Here is a 22,384-nt window from a genome sequence, read left to right as displayed (position 1 = left end):
TATATCGCAAACCCCTTCAAGCCTATCTCTTACCACATCAATCAATAGTTATCCTCTAAACTTATACTATTTTATTACTCCAATAGCACATCATCGCCTTTACAACTTCTTCATTTATCTCTCCACCAACGATTCTTCAATGCCCAATAAAACAAGACTCTCGACAACACATAATATCTTTGTCCTCACCTCAGCCAAGTAACATCGAAGTATATTAACTTGATTAGGTACGTATAATTAACTCTTCACCCATTCTTAAACCTTCAACACAACCAATAATAACACCGAGCTTGGATATCACATGACAATATGCTTTAAAAATGATATATTTAAATCATGTTAATTTTTTAATCTCCATGCTATCACAAGCTTTCTACCTGAATCTATTGGATCCAAAACCATCACCCAAGTTCAAAAATCTTCACACTGATATAAAGTCATATGTGAGAAATATAATATCTTTTTTTATAATGTCACATGGACCCTTATACTATCTCACCTCAAATAAAATGTCATTGGATATAAGTAGATTATTCGAATTAAGCATAACTCAAATAGATCCAGAGATAAAACATGTCTAATAGCTAAAGGGTTTTATTAATGAACAAGTGTTGATTTCAACCCTCTTATATTAGTAGATCTCTACTTTACATCTTCAAATTTTTTTTATCTTAAAAGAAGTATATTCAAGTTGTATTATTAAAGATAAATATACATAATACTAAAAGAGTTGTCACCCCACTCTCCGTAAGTCACTCAAATTTTATGATAACAGTCCTATTATAGATCTCACACAATACTAATAAGTACTTAATTCCTTATAATTTTTATCTCTCGTATATTAAGACATTTCATTTATAGTTAACAAATTATCATAATTTATGTATCGACCTTCTACTATATATTAGTTTATATCAAAATGTGTTCTGCAATATCTTAAAGAGATTTTTAATTATGGATTTCTCCTTCGTAAACACTCATTATTTCATCTTCATATCTTCATTGATGCTAATTGGGCAAGCAACATTGATGATAGAATATCTACATCAACTTACATTATCTTTCTTGAAGATTAATTGAAGCTCCAAGAAATAAAATATAATTACAGGATCCACCATTCAAGCTAAATACCAAGTCATCACTTTTAGAATTCAATTGAGTTACTAGTCTAGTATATAAATTTTGCACCATCTACCAATCTATTCCTACAAGATACTGTGATAATATTTGTGTCACATATTTATATGTCAATTTGGTATTTCATTTACACATGAAACACAGTGTTATCGAATTTCATTTTGTTAGAGATTAAATTACTAGACATCAACTATATATTTCCGTATTCGTATTTTTGATTAACTAGCAGACTATCTCATAAAACCTCTCACTTATAGGATATTTCAATTACATCAATCTAAGATTAATATTCTTGATGAAAATTTAAGCATGATAGAATATCATTATATAGATAAATATGAAATGATAATTTTGAGCACATAATTAAGAAAAATTTCCCCTCACAATATTGAAAAATCTTCAACTACGGACGCCATGCTTCGTCTTCGCGTGCTTTGATCGAGCAACATGTTCAGGACCTGGGGGGATGCGCAGCGCAGCTCGCTCCCGGTCATCGTCCAAACCGGTAATTCCGTAAGCAATTCTACCAGCTTCGATCTCGCGGATTCTGCGCTTTATCCTCTCGACATGCAGTCCAACCTTTACCGAGCTGTCGATTCAGCGAGCACGAAAGCGTACCTCTTAATGGCGCCCACAACGCCAGCGCGCCGTCGTTTCCCGTTCAGAAGCCGATAGGCGTTGATGGCGTCCTCTGCTTCCTCGGCTGCATCTCAGATCTCCTTCACCCATTGCTTCACCCGCTCGTCTCTCTTCTGTTTGGCGTCAGCTCGCGGCTGAACGACTAGACTGCTTCTTCAACACCTGGCCATGATGGAGCGAGTTCTTGGACCATTACCTTCAAACATGCTGCGACTTGCAGCGTAAGTCCCTGATATATTCATCCTAAGTGTTTAAAATTACTACAACCTGCATCGAGTAGCTGTAATCGACTGTTTGTCCCTATAATTTTCTTGCAGCCGAGATGCTGAGAGGTATGTTCGAAGGGGTCATTTGAATTGGCCCGAGGGTGCAACCTCAAGAGAGAGCATGAAAGCTGTGTTGAAACTTCCTCGGCTGCAGGTACTACCCTATTTAATACAGATTTATCTATCATTTAATTACCCGTTATTTGCTCATTCAAAAGAGTTGGGAGGACCCGTGTGTCGGTTTTTGTGCTTCATATCTCCCCTTATGGTGGTGAAGCCAAAATTTTTTGTGATGATTCGAGCTGTCTTATGATAGCTTTTGCTTTGTAGAATCTGGTGATGCAGCACACGGATCATTCAGCTGGGGACCTCATCGATCTTTTATGATTTTGTTCTCTGTTGCGTTAATGATATATTCTGGTAGCTCGCTCGCACCTGTGATCGTCCCCTCATCCTCTACTCGTGAGCTTAACTAATGAGGTCCCCAAAAGAGTTCATGAAACTTTGGTGTCACGGTTGCTGCTTCCCTGCACGTCTCCGTGAAGTCGTCAAATCCGAATCACTTAACTCTCCAAATTTGACACATATAAAGAAAGGTCTCACAAAAGCGAAAAATCACACTCACCACCATTGCTGCAATATTATTTCTACACTTCTTCAACCACACTCACCACCCGTGCTGTGTTAGCCCTCTAAACAAGCACTGATCCCCAGAGTCAAAACAGAAATCTTCGAGGAAAAGAGACGCGAAGGTGAAGGCACAGGAGAGAGAGAGAGAGAGAGACGTGGATGTGATGGTCGGGGGAGGGGGAGAGAGAAAGAAAGAGGAAATTGTCGTCTTTCTCGGGTCAAATTCGATGGCAAAGGAGCCATATCTTTGTTGACCTTTCTATGCATCAAGTCAAACCACCGTATCTTCCTTACCTTTCCATTCTTTGGATATTGCTTTTCCAAGAAAATAATAAAATTATATCATCTTTAAAAAAAATTAAAATCACATATTCAATATATATATATATATATATATATATTCACAAAACAAATTTATTTCGCATTAAATCCTCATCAACAAACTATCCTTTGTCTGTCGTAATAATTCTTAATAATTATAGTCCCTAATGATTAATAAGCTATACTAAATTCATTGGGATAAATTCATCCTTTTATAGATTTTAAACCTATATATATATATATATATATATATATATATAATACATTTTTTAAATTTTTCTATATAAGACTAAAAATATGAAGTGGCCCCCACACCACCCCGTCACCACTCCGGTCTCCTTCCCGAGGCGGTTGCGTGCCATTCATTCTTTGGCCCCTCTACCTATTTATACAAGAGCAACTAACCGGAGAAGGAGAAGAGGGAGAGAGAGAGAGAGAGATAGAATACGGTGGTAATGGATGCAGCAACAGCAACTACAAGGTTTCTCATATCAAGCCCTACTCCTAACCATAAGCCGCTTCTCCCCTCCACAGCACGCCTTCGTCGGCGGCTGCGGCCCCTCGCCGTGCGCTGCCTCCAGACCCCGGACCCCACGCTCCCCTACTCCGCCATCGCCTCCGGTCTCCCCCGCCACCGCCTCGTTCGCCTCGTGGACGAGTTCGCCTCCCTCACGGAGCCGGTCGACCGCGTCAAGCGTCTCCTCGCCTGCGCCGCTTCCCTCCCGGCCTTCCCCGAGGCCGGCCGGGTGCCGGCCAATCGCGTCATGGGCTGCACCGCTCAGGTCTGGCTCTCGGTAGCGATGGACGAACTCGGCCGCGTGCGGTTCGCGGCCGACTCCGATACGGAGATCACCAAGGGTTTCTGCGCCTGCCTTGTCTCTGTTCTCGATGGGGCGCTGCCGGAGGAGGTCTTGGAGATGACGCCGGAGGCTTTCGGCGATCTGAACGTGGTCGGGTTGCCAGTGAGGGCGCACTCGAGGGTCAACACGTGGCACAATGTGCTGATCAGCATGCAGAAGAGGACCACGGCCTTGATCGCCGAGAGAGAAGGGCGGCCGTCTGCCGATCCATTCCCGTCGTTGGTCATCGGGCCTGATGGGATTGAAGCAAAGGGAAGCTACGCAGAAGCTCAGGTGAGCTCTTTTTCACTTAAAGATTTTGAGCTTAAACTATTAGGAAAGGAAGCAAAGCCAAATTAGGATTTATACTTGAAACCAAACCCAAGTGCATGGTAAAAGCCCATAGGAGGAAATAGTCCAATCTAAGAATAAGCTGTAAACGTGAAATTGAAAACAGGTGCATTGTACAAATCCAGATGTGGAAATAGCCATATCTAGGCTTAAGCTGATACCATGAGAAAGATTTTTTTGAATTGGGTTATCACGGATTCCAAAATTTTAAGTTGTTAGGAAATGACTCGTTCTATAATAGACTCTAATATTTTCCAACAATCATATAATTGAATTTGTCGAGGAAGAATGAACATTACCATAATCACGTTCATGTACTCCATTGTTCTTGTGTCAGCATTGCACATATATGATAGCATTTATTAAGGTTTTAGTCCTTTAAAACCCCAAACGATGTATGTATCCTGCAGTTCTCATCGTGTTGTCATTTGCTGGATGGCGGCACATGATTTATGTCAGTAAATAAGACAATTCGGCGACCTTATTAAAAGAAGTGCTTGGGAATATCTGTTATAAGAGGATTTTCCTAAGGCTCTTTTTGAAATAGTATAAGGGGATTTACATTTTCTTTGGCATTTACTGACACATGCTTGGGGTTGTAGTAAGATGTTCTTATTCTCTCCTTATTTGCATGTTCTTGATCTTTGATTGTATTTGTTTGATTGTCATTGTTTTTACTCCTCTAGACACCTGTAATGCTATTGTTGTACTTTATTCTGCTATAGCCTGAACTACTGTGGTCTTGAACTCTATTTGTTCTGTCCACAATTATCAATCCATCAATTGCAGACATAGTACCTAATATTAGTTCAGTGCACAAACCCTCTGGCAGACAGAGGACTTTGTGTTTGCATATGCATACGTTGTGTCAAACCATGCCAACAAATTGTGGATGTGCCACAATAGCGAAGATGAATATTTCGTTATAAACAGATGTACGTATACTTCATCTTATGTTGGTGTCCTGCAGAAAGAAGAATTCATTGCTTTACTCTTCTGTTCGACATGAACGGATATTTTGACAAGTTCTCATCAGCCCATTATAGTTTAATTGCAGGCAATGTTTTTATCTCCTGATGAGTCAAAAATTAAAGAACTGGTGAGTGTCCTACGAAAAAAGAAAATTGGTGTCGTTGCACATTTTTACATGGATCCAGAGGTCCAAGGCATATTGACTGCTGCACAGAAGTTGTGGCCTCACATCCACATATCTGATTCCTTGGTAATGGCAGATAGGGCTGTTAAAATGGCAGAAGCTGGATGCAAATATATTACAGTACTCGGTGTGGACTTCATGTCTGAAAATGTTCGCGCAATACTTGATCAGGCTGATTTTAAGAAGGTATGTGGTTTTCATTTATTTTTATCAATGAACATTTTGCGTACTCATTCATCTTGTTCTGTGTTCCCTTAAGATATTTACAAAAGTACAAGTTACAAGTTCATAGTTTTTCATTAACACTATATATACACAATCAACTGTTGGAACTAAGGTTTTGCTCCGACGAACCCATCATTACAGTCAGATTATTCGCTTTAAGGTTTTGAACATTGATAGTGGTTGATCAAGTCTTCACAAATTAAGATTATAATTATTTCCATTGACTTGGAAAACTTTTATGGTGTTGTTAACACTCACCAAGTATAAGAATCAATATTCTACATTTCGAGTACCAGATCCATGCTGACCCATAACTGGACCGGATCCATGTACTGGCACATGGTACACTAACACACACTGCCACAAGAGTACCGCATGTGGACAGGCTGCCCAAAATTGGACAGTTCATATACCAGTCAATGGGTGGATCGATTTGTCAATTCCTGATAAGAGAAATGCAAATTTGGTTTAGAACCTAAAGTGTAATCAAACCTATAATGAACTTAGATGGGCTGTGACAAGACCTAGTTGACGTTGTTTTGCAATTGATCCATGGTGTCATGCCATCTTTCCTTGGAGCCTATTACTTAAATGGTGTCTGACAACTTGGAAATTGTCTCTTCAGAGCTGTTATCTTATATGTTCCTTTATTGGATTGTTGTTTGGTCATGATCCAGCAGATGTGTTGGTATTTACTATTTTGCCCAAGAGTTGCCTATGGACAAGAACTTTGCCAGTTCTTGCATGGATCAGTACTAGTCTGCCACTCAGATAAAAGAGTTTCTGCAAACCTTTGGCACTGCAAGATAACTATAGCAGTACCCAGTCAGACAGCTACAATATACACTTGGTAGTTTGGCATGTCCTTAGTATGACAGTTCAGGATTTTATCTTGTCGCTGAGATACTAAATAGTTGTTTGCTGGCAGACTCAGATCTATGGCTTCTTGATTTTAAAAGAAATATACTCATATATTCTAAAGGTTCTAATGTTCTCTTTATAAAATCTATGCTTTGGTTTTATTTTGGCACAGTGGAAGATATCTTCAGGTCTTTGAACTTTTCAAATTTTGTCTTGCTATGATGTTTGTTAATTATTATATACATTTAACAAAAAATTCTTCCATTTTAATTTCGCAGAGATGTCTCCATCATCATCTTATACTGCTCTGTGAATCTCCTACAACAGTGCAGTTCAGATGCTGCAATATGAATACATTTAAGTTTACATGACAATCACATATTGAATCTCAGCAACCTCTTGTACTCTGCCTACATTCTTGAAAAGGAAAATCAAATGCATTCTTTTTATAATTATTTTCATTATGGATGTTAGACTGTTAAACTTGTTTGAGTTTAGATTTTATCCTAACTCATTTTGAGATAATAATAATTAACAATGATCACGTTTGTTTTTAGAAACAAGCTTGAATGCATCTTGAAGTACATTTAACTGGTTTATCTTGCACAGTGGTATCTTTTGGAAGACTCTTAACCACAATAGGTTTCATGCAGGTTGGTGTGTACAGAATGTCCAATGAACTAATTGGTTGCTCTTTGGTGGATGCAGCAGCGAGTTCGACATATATGCAGTTTTTGGAGGCAGCTTCAAATTCACCACCTTCATTGCATGTGATCTACATAAATACTTCTTTGGAGACTAAGGCCTATGGACATGAACTAGTGCCTACAATCACTTGTACTTCATCTAATGTTGTGCAGACGATTTTTCAGGTTGGCAATGCTCGTAAACTCTTTGCTCCCTTTTAGATTTTGCATTTCATATCTGGTAGTTGCATATTTTAGTGAAGCACATTGCGTCAATTTGGATTACTAGTCTCATGTATTCATAATTTGATTTTTCTCTAATAAAATATTTGCTAGGCATTTGCTCAAGTACCGGATTTAAATGTTTGGTATGGTCCTGATTCCTACATGGGTGCAAATATTGTGGAGTTGTTTCACCAAATGACTGACATGACAGATGAAGAAATATCAGGAATACATCCAGATCATAATAGAAACTCAATAAGATCATTACTGAAGAGGCTGCACTACTACCAGGTTTGTGGACCGTTGCACTGTTCTTCCTTTCTTTAATCAGCATTTTTTACACAGAAATGCTACTTCGATTTTTGGCTGTCATTCGCAATATTTTTAGTTATAAGGTTTTATGCATGTTCAGTTGTCAAAGTTCATGCATGTTCTCTTGAGTTCCAATTCCCAAAGAAAACGGGTTAAATCAATGTGACTTCCTGCATTTAAACAAATTACTTTGACCAACTTTTTATTGTAGCTTAATGTAATTATGTACTACTGCACACTTTTGGTATTTGCTTGGTTATATCATGGAAAGAAAGCTAATAGCACAGACATGTCTGAGGTGCTTTTTGATGCATTATCCTGAAGATATTTTACTTTGAGTGCTTCAAATTATTGATAAGACATGCTAGAATGTGCCTTAAATTGCTTATTGGAAAGGAGACATCTTTTGTGCTACAAATGAATTATTTTTGTCAATTTAACGCCCTGTATTTCTCATGGAGTTGAAGTTTTATTCACATTAGATTTTGAGTTATCATAACGAACGTGGGTTGACATGGGGCAGGGACAATTCATAGTGTAGGAATTTTAAAAGGCTTCAAATCTAGCAATATATTAGACAGACCATGGTTTATATGGAAATTGTGCAGTAATTTAGTTATTACTGACACTCGTGTTTAAATAAAAATTATTGCAAATGCTTTCTCTAATAGGTAATTCCAGCATGTTCGTCTGTTGCCTTTGCTGATCATGAAACTCATACAACTTTAACATACAGGATGGTAACTGCATTGTGCACGATATGTTTGGTCATGAAGTAGTGGAGAGAATAAAAGAGCTGTACTGTGATGCATTCTTAACAGCTCATTTTGAAGTTCCGGGTGAAATGTTTTCTTTGGCAATGGAGGCAAAGAGGAGAGGAATGGGAGTTGTAGGCTCCACCCAAAACATTTTGGATTTCATTAAAAACCGGGTACAGGAAGCTTTGGACAGGGACATCGACGATCACCTACAGTTTGTGTTAGGAACCGAATCAGGAATGTTGACTTCCATAGTTGCTGCAGTTCGTAGATTACTGGGTTCAAGGGAATCAAGATGTAAAATTAAAGTTGAGATTGTATTTCCAGTCTCATCGGATTCAGTATCAAGGACATCAGTGAATGGGTCTCAGGGTCTAAATTATGCTATACCAAGTGATATCACAGAACTTGCTGTTGTTCCCGGTGTGGCAAACGGTGAAGGGTGCTCTGTTCATGGAGGTTGTGCTTCCTGTCCATATATGAAGGTTAGTGCCTCTTTCTATGTATCTAATAATTGATGATTCTACAGTAATCCTTAGACCTCGGTGTGAAATCTTAGATATGTTATCAGAACATAAAGACAATCCGATTGAGCTTCATGCAAGGAGGCATCTGCCCATCAAAATCGTGCATTGTCACGAAAATGTATAGACTGCTCCGACCTGCTCTAAAATCTTCATATGTTGAGTGCAGATGAACTCACTAAACTCGTTGTTGAGAGTATGCCAGCAACTTCCCGACAAAGACGGCACTCTTCATGCCTATGAAGCTAACAGGTTTAATGCAGTAACACCTGGTGGAAAACCGGTTGCCGATATTGGATGTGAGCCAATTCTACACATGAGGCACTTTCAGGTTAGTTATTGGCTGCATCTTTCCATACTCTATATCTCATTCTAACTTTAGTGTTAGAGGTTTGTCAAGAATTTGTCGGTATTATACCTTCTCCTCCTTTTTTTCTTTTTTTTCTTTTGCTGATGTATCATTACTCTTCAACTTGATGGTAGTCAATCGGAGATAATTTCTCTTTTTTTTTTTCATCCAGGCAACAGGAAAATTACCTGACAAGCTCATCCATCATATCCTCCATAGATGAATACCAAAGGCAAGTTTTAAGAAGGATATGTAATCCATCCACAGTTCACTGCTTAATGCAGGTGTGCTCGATATGTTTGACTCGGTTATGCCAATTTGATAGTAATTATTTATATACTTGGGTGATTTGTTGTTGGGTCATGACGGTGCATCTCCTTCTTCATAGAACTTGCTATGTATTAGTCTCTCTAAATTTAGTCATTTTGCTTATATTGGGCATTGTTCATTGAAAAATGAAATGACAGCTTAATTATTCGCCAAAGCTAGAAATAATTTTCAGAATTTGAACTCCAAGTTGTTTTAATACAGATTAATAAATAGTATGATAGATTACATTTCATGTAAATCTTTTTTCTTTTCCAAATTTAGTCCATTTTTAAATGGAAGATAATGACGAGGTTTATTTATAGGACCCCAAAAACACAAAAAAACAAAAAGAGGTTGTGGATATAAATAATCCCGTCGTCGTCAATTGCGTTTTGGATGTAAGAGGCGCTGCTACTTCGCCCGCGTTCATTCTCCTCATAGTTTGCCCTTACCGGCCAAACCCATGCTTATCTTCGTGGCGAGGATAAGAACTATTAATATGTTTAAAAAGACAATAGTGTTTTGAGAAATATTGTAGCTGAGGGCTTAGATCAATTAACCAGACTTAGTGTTTTGAAAAATATTAATACTGGGGACTTAATAATATTAATACCAAAAAGGACAAGAGTTGCTAGTAAGTGGCTTGTCAAGTATTTTAGAAATATGATAAAAAGGGCATCGATTGAAAATTTTGATGAAAAACAGAAAACCCCAAAAAGAGATAAATTTTCTTGAGAATTCGCTCATACAATTAAAAAAGAATGTCACATTGCTAAATATTAGAAGTGGTAATATGAAACATATTGGTTAAACTCTTGGATTGAATCAGTAAGAAATCTCATAATAATATCTACTCAAACCCAATCATTTGATTCAAAAACTAACTTTTATTATCGACCGACTGACGGAAAAACTAACCGGAAAAGTCATCAAGTTTTATTTGCCAAGAGAATATGTGATTTTGCTCCAAAACTTAGTAAATTATAAATGAAGGGTTATTCTTGAAAACCAATAATCTGTTTGTTAAAATGCTCAATAAAGAATTTGCACATCCATCTATAGATACAAGTAGATCCAAGTTGAAGTTTCAGCCCAGAATTTAATGGTCTAATGTCTGCTGAGATTTCCATGATTACTACACATCTCATTTGTTTTCCTTGATGTTTGCTCACAAAGTGTGACTATGAACATTGTAATGTAGAGCAGGATATCCTACATTATGAGATGCAAGAAACAAAGTCTGGTCAATCTTCTCATTTAGAATACTTGCCTGACTAACGCGCATCTCAGGCAGCTTACATTTCAAGAAAAAAGGGCAAAAAAAATTTACCAGATACCTAATCAAGAAAACTACCATGGTCGCAGGAGATGAAAGGGAAGAAAAATATCATAGACTGACTACATTTACATCACGACAAACTAACAAAGTTTTATCGATCTAGGAATATAGTTCGCAAGGAGTTGAGTGCCAATTATGTGATATCTGTTTTGAACACCTGCTTATTGCTTATCAGTTGATGACTCCGTAAATTTCCTAGATTCAGTATCCCGAGCAAAAATATAAGGATCTTGCTCGCTTTCTGATTTGGCATCGACTCTCCTTCGTAGCTCGAAATCATCTTTTTCGGTTGATGGTTCTGCCAAGCTAGTAGTCCCACAAGTGGTTGTAACACTGAATACCGGAGATGCCTCCATTTCAAAATCCTCGTCTGATACTTTTCCCTCAGAACCACTGCTCTCGGAGCTGTAATCATTCTCATCATTTATAGTTGAATCACCCCCAACAGTCTCAAATTTTGAATCGGTATCTTCCGCCATCTCTGGTTCAGCTGGACGCTGTTGGATTGGCACTGCATTACTGATAACATGACCTGCCTTTAATTTTTCCATGTAAACTGCCATTTCACTTTTATACCTCTCCTTGTCCTTCAAACCTCTATCCTGATACACCTGAAATTTTAAATTATAAAAAAAAAAATTGAACAGAAGTAAACTTGTCAGAATCTTCATTTAGCATTGGAAGAAAAAAGTTTGAGTAAATTGTTGCTGGTACTTACGGCTTTCTCAGTCTCTGTAAGTTTGTTCCACGATTCACCAATTATTTTGCTAATTTCTCTGTCTTTTCCTGGATAAAGTGGCTTAAGCCTAGCGTGCTGCTCAGCAAAGAAGAAATTATATCCGCTCCTGTTTGGTTTTGGATGACTAGGGTCTCTTTTACTGAGCTTCTTCCTACGGCGACGATGGCGAACACTTCTGAAGTTGCTATTATCAGCAAAATCACTGTACCGTGTTAATTGCTCAGAAGTCTGTTGAGGAATGTGATAGAGAACCCCTCTGAGTTTTGCTGATCCAACAGTAACAGTCACAAAATATCCATGCTCAAATTTTCCATCAATTACTCCAACAACTTGAGGATATTGGGATGAGGCCAGACCTAGAGATAGGGTAGTAACTGATTAGTAATCTTGGCGGAAGTGCTGGTATCTGTCATGGAGTTCAGACAAAACATTTATGACGACAATGACAAGAGTGACAATTAGCAAAAGATAATACTCTGTCAACACCACGTTGATACATGAGAAAAACTGTTTCACTAAATAGTAACTCATTGTGCATGTCAGCCTCAATCTTGCATTGCTTCATTAAGCACTCAACAGTCAGAATATTTCTCAAATTTGACAATAGAAATTATTTCACATCGTGGTTCAAGGCAACTGAACAACCTCATGGATATACAACAAAGATTGTTATCGAAAAAGTGTATGTGATATCACTAAATTACTATAATGCAAACTCACCATTGTTTCTCATCCGTTTTCGGGAAGAAGCCTGAGTTTCAGAAAATGGTAAGACATGCTCGACCAATCTCTCTGACGAACCCGAAGTGGCTGAGGCTATCTTTGCAGGTGCTGCAAAACAATGTAAGGAACAATAAGGCTCAGGGAAAAAGGAAGGGAGAGGGGGGGAGACTGCATGTGCAAACCAGCTGGAGTGTTCCATCCTTGAGACCGAAAGAAATATATCTGCTCATAATGACACAACAAGGACATGTAGTATTTGCGAAGCACAAATGATGCATTTGTGGCCGTAGAGGGGAAAGCAAAAGCAGCAGTCACTTCTCTCCATCTACGATCTGCAATTACCTGTCATCAAGTAAAAGATATAAATAGTTGCTGTGATTTGAGAAGGTGCTGGCTAGAAATATCTTTTGACAGAGAAAAACGGGATGACAACCTTTATGTTTGCACATGTAACAATACAAGTTACTAGATTATTACCTTATACCAAGTGGATCTCACCACCAGGTTTCAAATGCTTAAAACAAATAATCAGCGAAAGGTCATCATGTACATATAGGGAGACTCATCATGTTATGTTCCAATCTGGGACTGTTAGGGTATCAGGATTTTCTTCAATTGAATCCTTGAGGTCTTTGTCACTTGTCAGGAAATAAGCGAACATGTTAAACAAAGCTTGGTGACAAGATATGCGACTTTTACAATCTAAATACCAACTTAGACAAGTCAACCTAATCTGCTTCAGTATGATGTCGACAACTGTTTGCTCCAATAGGATTTTACTTATAGGTAGAACCAGATACCTGATGTCATAAAAACATGATTTTCTAGATATGTTAAACAAGATATAAAATGTAATCCTACACGTTAAAATTCATAACACCCTTAACTCTTTAAGAACACTGAAATGCAACTTGGTATTAGATAATTAAGTTGAATACACAAATAATAGAAATGTCCACAGCTTTATGCTAAAAGACAATGTCATGTAGTTCCTCAGCAATAATGTATATTAAATAATGAAAGCATAGATAAATATTTGACAGACATGATTGCAGTTATGATCCTTGCTATTGAAATTCTGGAACTCGTAATAAAATTCTATGCAAGGTTTAAAATTTCCATCCGATAACAGTTTGGACAGTTTGTCAAACTTCTCGGTCACCTATATACCAGGTGATACACCAAACTGTATTGCTTGGTATCACTGAAAAGTAATAAATAAAATCAACCAATACCAATTTACATGGTATAATATTGATTATACCAACTGTGACTTACTGATTTGATCAGTATTTGAAACCTTGATTTCATGAATAAAGAATGTTATGCATACCAGTAATAAAAATATATAGCAGCAAAAAATATAACTTAAAATGCCATATAAAATATCATTTTCAGTTTTGACCCATTACCTTTTCGATTCCACCTCGAGATGTCACCTCAACAAAAAGTCGGTGCAGGTCGAGATCCTTGCCTCCTATAATTGGTACCCTAGGAAGGAACACAATTCAAAAAATTAGAGAGAGAGTGATAAATATAGAATGAGAATTTATATCGCCAAAAACTGAAACTAGATTAACTTTTCTAATTATACAGTGAATAGTTTCCAAGATATTAGCACTATGGAGTCTGTAAGCTACATTTTTAAACATCTACGTGGCCTCTTCTAGCAATCCATTGTCTCTTTAGTACTCCTAACCATTTCTAAATCCCTATACCAACTATAATACCAATCTATTTGTTCAAGTTTTATCTGTATAATTCTTTGATCATTTCAATTATTTTATTATTATCATTTCACCTAAACTATGGCGTTCAGGGTAAGTTATTCAAGCATTTGAAGGGATTTCTAGATTGGGCAAATTTGGGTGAAAAACCTATCTATCTTGAGAAGATGGTTAGGAGACCAAAAAAATTATAAGACAATAAAGGATGAGCAATTCTGATAGGGTACAAGTACAATGGTATATATGTGGGGGTTTCATCTCCATTATAATCTTCACCATTCCAAAATCCAAATTTCCATGGCTAACCTAAATAGGCAGCAGTCTCATGTGCTGGTGTTCTATAATGTAGTAAATGATAAGCTAAAATTGATAAATTAGGAAATTAGTATGCAAATGGAAAAGGATTGGGACTAAAACAAAAAACATCCTTCTTTTAAAAATGCGGAAACTACAGCTATTATACGTTAGACATCTTCAGCTGCATGCAAATAATAAAAGTTCCTTTAATATAAAACCAGAGATAACCTTGCAAGGTCAGTCATAAGGAAATTTGCTTCTAACTTAAAAAGCATTGTCTATCAGATTCCATAATAGGACAAAAAGCATAAATTGAAAAGAAGTGAATCCTAAATATAATGCATTGTATCATTTCCCTCGCATTGAGAATATGATAGAACATACAATTAGAACTAAATGATTCCCTAATTTCTTTAACAATATATCTCAGATTCCTATCTCTGGTGTATACTATCTTTATTCACAATGTGATTTCTTACTTTTGTGTACTCAAGCATAAATCTTCCTTGCTTGTCAGGCATTCTGAACTGCTGCAAGTCCCAAGCAACACTAAGATATCTATAGATTTTGAAGGAATGGAATTAATGAGGACAGGACAAGTTCATATCAGGATTTGCATCACCTTCCTTGACGAAGAGCAAAATATATCAAAAAAATATGCCTTTTGAAGAAAATAAGAGAAAGGCTCAAACCTACCCATGTTAAAGATTTTAGATCTTCTCCTATTTGCACCTGTCAACTTCCATCCCAACCAACTAATAGAAGGAATTCATTTAATATAAGAAGACAGATCAACTGGAGACAACCTCAAGCATACCCAGGCAGTATCTTGCAATAAAAACATTACTTTTCGTGATGTCTAAGTGCTACCCTTTCTTTTTCAGGCATTTGATACATCACAACATATATGATACGACTTAAGCCAGGTCCATCTTTACAGATGAATGTCATGTATCTACAGGAATCTTACAGAAAGACGAGGATTGGCTCAAAGGATACATCGATGTCTAGTAGACTGAAAGAAAGGGTTGCAGAAAAACCATAAGATTGTGTCCTACCTCAAAGGCCTCTGTAAGAAACTTTTCTTTCAACCATACCATCCATATCCATCATTGAGAAATATTTAACCCTTAATCGACTGAATAAGATCGACAAAACCAGATACCTTCCTCATGAAGGAAACATGACCAGCAGAAACGTCGACATAAAAGTCTCTGATTTAAACAATAGAACCCAACCCCCCCCTCCCCCCCCACCCAACAAAAGAAAAACAATAACTTTACCTCTAACATAGATCAGATTTACACAGAAGTAGAAAAAACGGATATAGGATGAACAAGAACTATTCAATATAGAAAACGAAAACGTTCCTACAGAAGAAGAATCAGAGAGTCAAGAAACAAACTAGTTCTGGGATGAAAAAAAGTGAAAGTGGTTCTCACATGAACTTAGTCCCCATTGTGGAGTGCAACTTCTCGAGCGTTTCCCTAAACAACTTGGGATCAGCAATTACATCTTCGTAATCCGCCAGGGGCTTAGGATAGGGATGATACTCCGCAGGAGAGGTGGCGCCCTCTTCCCCGACAAGCTGAGGATGTGAATTTGTCAGCACCACATGCTTGCCCTTATCAGAACCCACTCCCTCCTCCACCCCTTTCCAACCCTTATCACTAACTTCACTCCCCTTCTCAATCATCTTCGTTCCCCCCACCACCACCGCCACCAGCTTTTATCTGCAATCAAACCGAAATAACTGCCACAACATTAAAAATACACCAATAAACAACCCTAGATCGTCGATTACTTTCATAACAATCAACTATTTTATGCCTAAAATACCATTCACATCTCCAAATTAAACAACATGAGATGTTGCACTAATGGGTTCCATAATTAATGGATGAATGAATGAAGCCAAGGAAAACTAGGGCACCAACATTTCCGTTTTATCTTCCCGACTGCAGCTGTGGTCAAGATGGTAACAAGGTACATGCATACATACCAGGAACCAAAGCAGGAGGAGAAGGAGGAGGATATGTACTACATATATATTATCTATAAATACATCTATATATATATATATGTATGTGAGGGTATATATATATATATATATATATATATATATATATATAGATATATATAGTGAAAATGAAATGATAAGAAGAACAAACCATATGGATTGTACCACCAGACCGAGGAATATTTTGCAAGGGGGAGATGGAGAGATGTGAGGGAAGATGCTGGGAATACATCAAATATTTTTGTCCTGTGTTTTTTTGTTGGTCGGTTGGTTCACAAAGAGAAAGAGAAAAAGGATGATAATGTGAGGCTGGCAGGGGATTAGGGAAGGAACTAACGTGTCACGTTTCGGCATCGGAGATAACGGCAAAACTCTCCCCTCTGTCACTACCGTTTCCCCTGCGTTCTCACCTTCCTCTCATTGGCTCAAGCGATGGACCCCCACCGGTCGGGTGGGGGCCCGCGGGGGGGGAAATATCGAAACGCTTTCTTGCGCAGAGAACGCCCGTGATTCTGATTTCTCGCGCAGAGATAAAATGCGACTTGACGGACGGGACCCACGTGCGGGGCCCGGTGCTGATCCAATAGCGAGGCGGGTGAGCCGAGATATTTACATTAGGCTTTTTTAGTCACGGGATTGGGTCGGGTTGGCGCCCGTGAGGATCCGTGAAGCAGCAGCGACGACGAACGGAACGGATCCCGTGACTTGACGGCCCCGCTACGTCGCCGTTACATGTAACGGCAGATTTGGGTGGGTGGACCGGGTCGTCGAATCAACCACCCCCACTAAAAATCTTGAGGAGGAGATGACATGACATGATGGCGCTCACCGTCGGCATGGTCGTATGACTCCCACTATGAATTCGGAGCCTCCTCGCTCCTTCCATATGTTTGAATTCGAATATGGATTTATATTTGGGTGGGTTGAATTTTACGGATATTTTATTTGTCGATGATGATAATAATAATGGATTGGATTGGATTTTTATTTTTCAGATACATATAATAACATTGGTATTCACCGAATATTCGACTACAATCCTAAATAACGGTGAATTGTTCTTCTCACAAAGGGATTGATTCATCCTCAGGATTATTTAGGAAGGCTAAGCAAGAAAAGTCGAGAAACGGAAGGCATTTTAATATCTCAACTAATATTAATATTTTCCATATATCATTTATGTTAATTTATAAAACCTACCTTAATCATATTCAGATGACTGTTTGAGTTAAAGAAGTAAATAAGAACTAAAATATCCTTAATATTTATGTCATGAGCCTCCTAAGGGTATTAATGTAAATTGGAATTTGAACTAATAGTTATTTTATTATAGACACTTAAGATTTACTATATATATATGTCCATCCAAAAGATCAGAGTTATCAGATTATGATGAGCTCAATATTCTAATCTTCAGTGTTAATCTTCATATCAATCCATCACCAGCATTTGTCATTTGTAGGAAATCGAAAATCTATTTAGCCCACAGAAATCCAAAATTAAAGGAAAAAGGAGCTCTTATAATGATGAAGTTATCCATCAAACCAACATGATAAACAAAGCTACTGCAAGCAACCATGGAAGACTCAACAAGGATGGCAGACAGACCTGAGAACCACAAACAACACACACATCCCAAATCCATGAACCTACAGATGCTAAAACACTGATATATCATAGTTCTTGCTGCTGCTGCACCATATATACTGACATCAGAAACCTAAGCCACGCATTCTTCTTCTCAGGCCGCAGGCTTCTTCTCCTCTTCTGCCTTCTCGGCCTCGACCACCTCGACGTAGGCCGGTGCATCCTCCTCCACCGCATCGGCTTCAGCCACCTGTTCACCTTCTTCAGTGGGCTTAAACGCAGTCTCTTCGGCTTCCTTCTCCTCCGGCTCTGCTGCTGCTTCAGTTGCTACTGCGGGGTCCGCCTCAGGCTCTTCTACGACCTGTTCGACGGCTGCCGCAGGTGCAGGATCAGTTTCCGCGGGGGCGTCTTTGGGTTCTTCTACAGTGGGCTTTGCGGCGGCGTCTTCGGACTCTACGACGGCCACTTCGAACGGTGGCGCAGGAACAGATGCAGCTTCGACAGGGGCAACCGGTGCATCTGTTGGAGCCTCAACCACCGGTGCTGATACGACCTGCACACAGCGCCATTGTTAGGAGACATTCAGAGATTCGTAGAGACAGACTGGGGAAGATGCGATGGGCTACGAACACATTGGTGGCTCACCTCAACGGAAGCCATGGGAAGGTGGAGAGGAAGACCTAACAAAGATGCGAATGATGTGTTGCAGTGGGATGGGAAAGCTTGTTGGGGATGTGAGGGGTACTTATAATACGAGGGACTCCATGGCAGTGAGAATCTTGGCAGACATCTGGCCGTGGCGCCATTGGCCGGAACAGTCCACCGGTTTCCTATATTGCTGCTGCGTTCATGCGTGCAGCTTTTCGTTTGTTTGTGTCTTCTTCATGCAGGGTTTGCGCTGAGGTGGATTGATATGTGTACTCCCATCTTTTTTTATATGGGATATGCTCCGTGAGGAATCTAACAAAAGATAGTATCCTGAAATGGGGTTCTGAGTGAGGAATTGGAGGGTGGTAATAACATCCGAGACGCGCAAGAGCAACGGAAGGTCGAGGGGAGTGGCAGAGGCTGCCACCCGCCAAGTGACCGTCGAAATGACCCTCACGCCTTCCATCACCGTCGCAGCGGCCACGCGGGCCCATCGGCGACGTGGCGATGACGTATACTGGAGTGAGAGACAGCTCAGACTGGGCCTTCCTTTCCTCACGTGTCCTGCGAGGCCGACGGTGGCCACGCCGGCCGTCGTCTGCTTCGACGCGCAGGGCCGCTTTGTACGCATGCAGAGAGGGAGATAGAGAGAGAGAGAGCTAAGCGAGACAGTTTCAATGGGCGAAGACGCAGAGACACCTGACGAAGATGAAGGCGAAAGCAAACGGCAGTACTGATCGATGGAAGCAACAAATTGCAGTGCAGTCAGCGTGAAAGAATCATGGCCTCGGTTTGCTGCAAACAGTTTTTTGTGCTACCTCTCATGAAGGATGCAGATTAGTCATATCCTCATTCTCATGCTCTGTTAGGTTCATTAAAAGAAAAAAAAAATAATTGAAGGCTTAATCCTAATTTTCCACATCCATGATATGATGATGCTGTTCTTCAACACCACATCATTATAATTAATTATTCAAACTGAAACCTGTAATTCAAATTCTCATCATCAACCCAACCACAATGTGGGGGTAAATTAAAAACAAAAAACTTTTAATTTTTAATTTTTCTCTTTTTTTTATCATCTCGTTTTGTTTTATTTTCATAAAATATCTATCTTTTCTAATCATAATCTTTATCGTTTTATCCATGTCTTCTTATACGTTTCAGTCATCTTTATCTCATTAAGTTGCAGATCGTTGATTGTGCCCACATCGCTCAAGCTCTTATTTCTCACGGTTATTGGCCTCGATATAGGGGAAGAATGCAACCACGGCAATACTTTCTCTCCCTCCTTCCTTGCATTATCCATCGTTCAGTTCGTCAAGTTCCTTACCCGAGTAGATAACATCATTCAATCCCTATTGAGCTTCTATCGATTGCACCCATATTACCTATCCTAAGGAGGGCGACACAATCTTAATGGTGATGACAAACAAGAGCACAAGCACAAAGTTAGAGTTGAGAGCAGGAGGCGAAAGGTAATATCATCTTCTAAAAAATATATTTTATAAAAATTAAGCCAACAAAAAAAAAGTGAATATATAGATTTTTATAGGAATTTAGTTTTTGTTTTACTGGGTTATGCCTACACAACATCATTTCATAGACACCAAAGAAGAACGCCTTCTGAGTCATTGTCTCAGTTACAGTTGAGGAAGGGAAGAATGAGTACGAGAGGACTGACGCAGCTTATGCATGGCTCACTTCAACCACACATTAAATGAATTCGACAGCCTCTGAAACACCGGATGGATGCGGAGTCAATGCTGGCAGAGTGGGTTATGCAACAAAAGGATCGATAGAGCTCTGTTGTATACAGTGCAGACCTGCACGGCCATTAATATATGCTTCAATGCACCGATACAAAGCAATATGTAAGTCTGAAGAAGAGCGATTCAATGCACCGACGTCATTGCGTGCATTAATCACGGTCGACCTCATCTGCTGCGTGACGCCGCCTGCAATCTACCATTAGATTCGGCTGTCGGTGACCGAGGATATCACAGGTAGATGGAGAGGGGAAATTGGGAGAAGAAAGCCGTTTGACGTGAAGCAACGTAACGTAATGTACGTGCATGGGGACGGGTGCTGATCCGACGGTCAGCATGTCTTTGATAGCGACGCCGGAGAGAACGGGAGATGGAGAGTAGCGAAGGAGGACATGTTCCTACCGCTGCCGCGACTCTTCTTTCTTGTGGGGTCTGTGCTTGTGGTCAAACAGCAGCTAATGCTTCGAGCACTGTGATATCATGACATCGATTTAGTTGTTGGATTCAGATTCTTTAATAAGCATGAAATTTAAAGAATGATGATGATGTTAGAGCTTAATACGAGAATGAGTAGTTTACTAATAGTAGTGATCTAATTAGGATCTTGATCTTAGCATTAGAATAGATTATGCGTTTGAATCTTGTTTGCTTTGGTATAGTGCTTAATCCAACTTGCTTATTATATAATTGGATTATTATATACTTGGAGTATGCAAGACATTTGGTTATTTGGAACAGTAAGCATTTTATATTGTACAAAAGCGAAATGAAATTTTATTGAAAATTTTCCTAATTCTAGTGGAGATATGTGAGAGTAAGATATAATTAATATACACTAAACATCTTAATCCTTTTGGGGTCTAATGATGATATAATGATGATGATGATGATGATATAATATTCATCATTGACATAAAACACATTCATAATCACAGGAGCTGCAAATACAGATCGAATAGTAAGAGAAAGGCACGCATATTGATTGCCAGTCCATCAAACCATCAAAATGTTTGGAGGAGCAATTAATGAACCTTGTGAAGTTGATTGGCCCAGTTGACAATATATGCTGTCATCATCTCCTAATCAAAGTTTATGCCACTGCCAAAACTGTCATGTCTGCACTAAACCCACTGCAACTGGAGCTACAAACGTAGTGGCTAGAAGATACTAAGGACCAATAAATGAACCTTGTGAGGTGATTGCCTCGGTGACAAGATAAGCTCCCATCATCTCCTAATCAAAGTCCTTGCAGTGCCAAGACCGTCATCGTGGAAGTAGCACCTAAGTAGATTTCAAATGCATTAAGACTACATTCTTGCAGGTGTCAGTTTCCAATGCAATCTTTACAAGAAGAAGAAGAAGAAGAAGAAGAAGTCATTCAAGGGTTTGGTCAAACAGCCTCTCTTCCCTACTCCCCAAACACAGTATGTTACAGACACAGGAGCCTGCAGATCCAAAAGTGGTGGTCAGAAGGGTCAAGTCCAAAGGCCTCTCCTCTCTTGGCCAATACGTCAAACACATCAAGGACTCTAGAACCCAAGCGTGGGGGCATTGAAGGAACCACCCAGTGTTGGCTTGGAACGGAAGCCAGAAAGCACAGCAAAGAGGCGGTACTAGGACTCGGGCAGAGGGGATGGGGTCTCCTCCACAGTCCATAGTGAAGGCAAGCCATGCCTGTCATAAAGAAACCGAGCTTAAAGTTCCCTACCCACTCTGATCGCTTGAAAAAGACCTCACCTTTCCCTACTGCTAGTCTACTGCTGCTCTCTTATTCCTTCCTCCTCTCTCTCTCTCTCTCTTTCTCACTCACTGGTTGTTCTTCTATATAAGGAACCTGGTGTTGCCTTGTGTTGTCTGGCTTAGACAGGGCTGGTGGAGGTATGTGCGATTAGCTAGCAGAAGGAAAAGAAAGGTTTCTCAGCAGCTAACCTTCAGTGCGATGGATTT

General features: G+C 39.2%; 3 protein-coding genes and 1 long non-coding RNA gene across 4 annotated transcripts; 2 read left to right on the top strand and 2 right to left on the bottom strand.

Annotated features, from left to right (window-relative positions):
- The first annotated feature begins 1,928 nt into the window (after positions 1-1,928).
- LOC135589207 (uncharacterized) lies at positions 1,929-2,426 on the top strand. The gene is made up of 3 exons (XR_010476647.1): positions 1,929-1,997; positions 2,094-2,196; positions 2,373-2,426. It is a non-coding gene; the product is annotated as an uncharacterized LOC135589207 (long non-coding RNA).
- A 967-nt stretch (positions 2,427-3,393) lies between these two features.
- LOC103996021 (quinolinate synthase, chloroplastic) lies at positions 3,394-9,711 on the top strand. The gene is made up of 7 exons (XM_009416817.3): positions 3,394-4,126; positions 5,241-5,525; positions 7,079-7,297; positions 7,448-7,627; positions 8,385-8,891; positions 9,100-9,261; positions 9,452-9,711. Exons 1-7 carry the CDS (start codon positions 3,449-3,451, stop codon positions 9,500-9,502), a joined length of 2,082 nt encoding a protein of 693 aa, XP_009415092.3. The 5' UTR covers positions 3,394-3,448; the 3' UTR covers positions 9,503-9,711.
- A 1,102-nt stretch (positions 9,712-10,813) lies between these two features.
- Positions 10,814-16,720, bottom strand: LOC135581083 (high mobility group B protein 15-like). Its single transcript, XM_065080591.1, has 7 exons — positions 16,585-16,720; positions 15,856-16,146; positions 13,802-13,880; positions 12,572-12,731; positions 12,387-12,497; positions 11,646-12,022; positions 10,814-11,538 (listed from the first exon to the last, which is right to left on the bottom strand). Exons 2-7 carry the CDS (start codon positions 16,107-16,109, stop codon positions 11,089-11,091), a joined length of 1,431 nt encoding a protein of 476 aa, XP_064936663.1. The 5' UTR covers positions 16,110-16,146; positions 16,585-16,720; the 3' UTR covers positions 10,814-11,088.
- A 1,212-nt stretch (positions 16,721-17,932) lies between these two features.
- LOC103996024 (uncharacterized) lies at positions 17,933-18,869 on the bottom strand. The gene is made up of 2 exons (XM_009416821.3): positions 18,666-18,869; positions 17,933-18,573 (listed from the first exon to the last, which is right to left on the bottom strand). The coding sequence occupies exons 1-2, from the start codon at positions 18,678-18,680 to the stop codon at positions 18,175-18,177; spliced, it is 414 nt and encodes a 137-aa protein (XP_009415096.2). The 5' UTR covers positions 18,681-18,869; the 3' UTR covers positions 17,933-18,174.
- Between the last annotated feature and the right edge of the window lie 3,515 nt (positions 18,870-22,384).

This window comes from Musa acuminata, chromosome BXJ1-8 (genome assembly GCF_036884655.1).
Source record: "Musa acuminata AAA Group cultivar baxijiao chromosome BXJ1-8, Cavendish_Baxijiao_AAA, whole genome shotgun sequence".
NCBI classification, from domain to species: domain Eukaryota; kingdom Viridiplantae; phylum Streptophyta; class Magnoliopsida; order Zingiberales; family Musaceae; genus Musa; species Musa acuminata.
Note: the sequence above shows the minus strand (reverse complement) of the source record. Positions and strands in the feature narration are given on the sequence as shown.

Excerpts from the sequence above, each read along its gene's own strand:
- LOC135581083 (XM_065080591.1), bottom strand. The coding sequence starts at position 16,109 with ATGATTGAGAAGGGGAGTGAAGTTAGTGATAAGGGTTGGAAAGGGGTG. Across the intron at positions 12,732-13,801 it reads CTCGAGGTGGAATCGAAAAG|GTAATTGCAGATCGTAGATG; the intron begins GTAATGGGTCAA and ends ACTTGATGACAG. Across the intron at positions 12,023-12,386 it reads AAAACGGATGAGAAACAATG|GTCTGGCCTCATCCCAATAT; the intron begins GTGAGTTTGCAT and ends CCCTATCTCTAG.
- LOC103996021 (XM_009416817.3), top strand. The coding sequence starts at position 3,449 with ATGGATGCAGCAACAGCAACTACAAGGTTTCTCATATCAAGCCCTACT. Across the intron at positions 5,526-7,078 it reads ATCAGGCTGATTTTAAGAAG|GTTGGTGTGTACAGAATGTC; the intron begins GTATGTGGTTTT and ends GGTTTCATGCAG. Across the intron at positions 7,298-7,447 it reads TTGTGCAGACGATTTTTCAG|GCATTTGCTCAAGTACCGGA; the intron begins GTTGGCAATGCT and ends AATATTTGCTAG.